Source organism: Wyeomyia smithii, chromosome 1 (assembly GCF_029784165.1).
Source record: "Wyeomyia smithii strain HCP4-BCI-WySm-NY-G18 chromosome 1, ASM2978416v1, whole genome shotgun sequence".
Classification (NCBI taxonomy): Eukaryota; Metazoa; Arthropoda; class Insecta; order Diptera; family Culicidae; genus Wyeomyia; species Wyeomyia smithii.
This window is the reverse complement of record NC_073694.1, coordinates 69660675-69663433: the sequence shown is the minus strand read 5'-3', so window position 1 is coordinate 69663433 and position 2759 is coordinate 69660675. Positions and strand designations below refer to the sequence as shown.

General features: G+C 31.7%; 1 protein-coding gene across 1 annotated transcript; it reads left to right on the top strand.

Moving 5' to 3' along the window:
* The first annotated feature begins 203 nt into the window (after positions 1-203).
* Positions 204-1249, top strand: LOC129716809 (uncharacterized). The gene is made up of 2 exons (XM_055666644.1): positions 204-927; positions 990-1249. Exons 1-2 carry the CDS (start codon positions 333-335, stop codon positions 1247-1249), a joined length of 855 nt encoding a protein of 284 aa, XP_055522619.1. The 5' UTR covers positions 204-332.
* Positions 1250-2759: the final 1510 nt, after the last annotated feature.

The window sequence follows — 2759 nt, the reverse complement described above, 5'->3', positions numbered from 1 at the left end:
CCGAGTTTAAGATTCAGTAAACGAAATCTTATGCTTGCTGGCCTGTGGCTTTCGAAGGGAGAGCCAAACAGCGATATATTATTTAAAAATTTTTGCATGGAGATGAAAAAGCTACAAACAGGTATAAATATCAACAATTCAACACTGTATTTTTGCTTCAAAACTGCCTAGATTCTGTTGCGCGTTGTAAAGTGAGATGCACATGCAACAAACAATTTAATGGTGTGTATGGTTGTACTTTTTGTCTTCACCCTGGAGAATCTATCGGTAATGCTAGATGTTATCCTGGAAAATCTGTCGCAGACCGAGATGATGCCTCAACACGTGTATTGATGGATGAGGTACACAGAACCGGAAAGGAAAAACTTGGAATAGTTGGAAAATCTGTGTTCATGTCGATACCGAACTTAGACATTGTATCCAGATTTCCCACAGACTACATGCATGCAGTATTACTCGGAGTAATGAAACAATTATGGTCGCTGTGGGTAGATAGTGAAAACCATAAAGAAAATTTTTCTGTTGGCTTACGTCTCACTGAAATAGAAGAACGTTTCCTATCGTTTCGTCCACCAAGCTCCTTCCCAAGATTTCCCAAGCCCCTTACTGAATATAAACAATTCAAAGCAAATGAATGGGAAGGAATACTGTTGCATTACATATTTCCTATGATGTATGGAATTCTACCTAGGGAATATTTAAACCATGTAATGCTACTCTCATTTACTATATTCCAATTGCTGCAACCGGATTTAAGAGATATTAATTTATGTGGTCGACGTTTGGAGCATTTTGGAAAACAGTTTCAAGTTCTCTATGGACATCAAAACATGACGTATAATGTTCATCTATCCGCACAACAACTAATTAAGGCAGTGCATAATTTCGGTACCCTCTATAACTTCTCTCTTTTCCCGTTTGAAGCAGGTATTTTTAAATTTATTTCGTATTTGAACAGCAAATAATTTTTTAAACATTTTCTATTTTAGGCAACGGAATGTTGCTTGGTTTCCGCAGCGGAAGTAACAAACCAGTAGTTCAATTAGAACAAAAGTTTATATTATATAAGTTATGTATGTTTACCAAGGTTCCAAAACGTTTGCCGATAGAAAAATGGATAAAAGAATTATGGGCCAACAAAACTTCAGGAGCAGAAAATAAACAGCAATACTCATTACTCGCAATACTTTGTGAATACGATGATGACGTCAACACGAGAATTCGCACCACATCAAAAACTAGTAGTTAAATCAGTTACTATACGCACGAAAAATTCTTGCATGGACTTCATGTATGATGATTCATGGATTTCACTCAACAAAAGTTTCTATAACGTATTAAATATTTTGAGTGACCGTAACAATTCGTTCTATTTAGCTTTGCAAAAGTTAAACACTCAAGAAGTTTACAAAAATTTGCATACTTTTACAATCAGCAGCGAAATCAAATGTATAAAGTTAGATGAGAGCTTGGTACAGTGTGTTCATATGCAGATTACCACAGACAATGAAATTTTAAACTTTATTTCACCTTGTAAAATGCGAACACAAATTGATTAAAATATTCATTTTTAAAATTATCCATGCCAGTCCAAAAACCTTCATTCAAATACAATACATGTAATTTCATAGGAACAATAAAAATATTTACTATACAGTATGTTGTGTTTTAATAGTGTAAAAATTTTCTCTTCAAAAACGAGCCGTTTATGAAGTATTCATAAACCACTTCTAATATCTTATGGAAGGCACAACGAGATATAATATTAAAATTTGATATTAATTTCATATGCGTGTTAGAAACGGGAATATCTTTCGAATAACACGATAAGACTTCACAACAAAATATGTTATTGATGAGTTATAATTTTGCTATGCTCTCCTGCCCGGGTACCCGAGCAGGAGAAAATACCACAGTAATACCATATTCAGATATTGGAAACTTGATAACACCATACCTCATTTTGATCTTGATAAGGCTTACATAGTTGGTAAAATAACAAAAAATAATACCAAAATTTTGTTCCTCCAAGACTATATGAATAACAAATCTTGATACTTGAATAACAAACCAATAACTTGCATTGGAAAGTTATGAAAGTAACTGGTTCAGATATTATCGAATTATCAAGTACCAAACGCATAACTGAACATGTTATAAATAATCAATAACTGCTGAAGGTAGCTTGCAGTTATGCAATAGCAAACGAATATTTGAATGAGTTATCAGTTCAAGATCTCATGAAAACCTATGCATGATATTCAAATTAAGACCTAAAAAATAACATACCCAGCTTTTGGATTTCTTTTGTTTTACCAAAAAAAGTCACTGCATTTAGTTTTTATGCTTGATTAAAACAATAATATATAAAAAATAATCGTTAAAACAAATGAATTATTCGTTTACTTACAGGTCATTCATTTTTCTCTTTTTCCAAAGAAGCTGATAAGAATAAAATATGAGTTTACATATTTTTATCTCCTTGAACTATAAGTGGATATATATATATATATATATATATATATATATATATATATATATATATATATATATATATATATATATATATATATATATATATATATATATATATATATATATATATATCATATACATATATATTATATTCAAATAATAAATAAGAGCCTCAAATTACCTTTCATATATCCCACTTTTGACGGATCAAGCTGTGTTCTGTCCGGCGTGTCTACAGGTTTCGCTGATAGTCCTTTAACTCCGCCCGGGTTGTTAGATGACTT

Excerpts from the sequence above, each read along its gene's own strand:
- LOC129716809 (XM_055666644.1), top strand. The coding sequence starts at position 333 with ATGGATGAGGTACACAGAACCGGAAAGGAAAAACTTGGAATAGTTGGA. Across the intron at positions 928-989 it reads TCTTTTCCCGTTTGAAGCAG|GCAACGGAATGTTGCTTGGT; the intron begins GTATTTTTAAAT and ends TTTCTATTTTAG.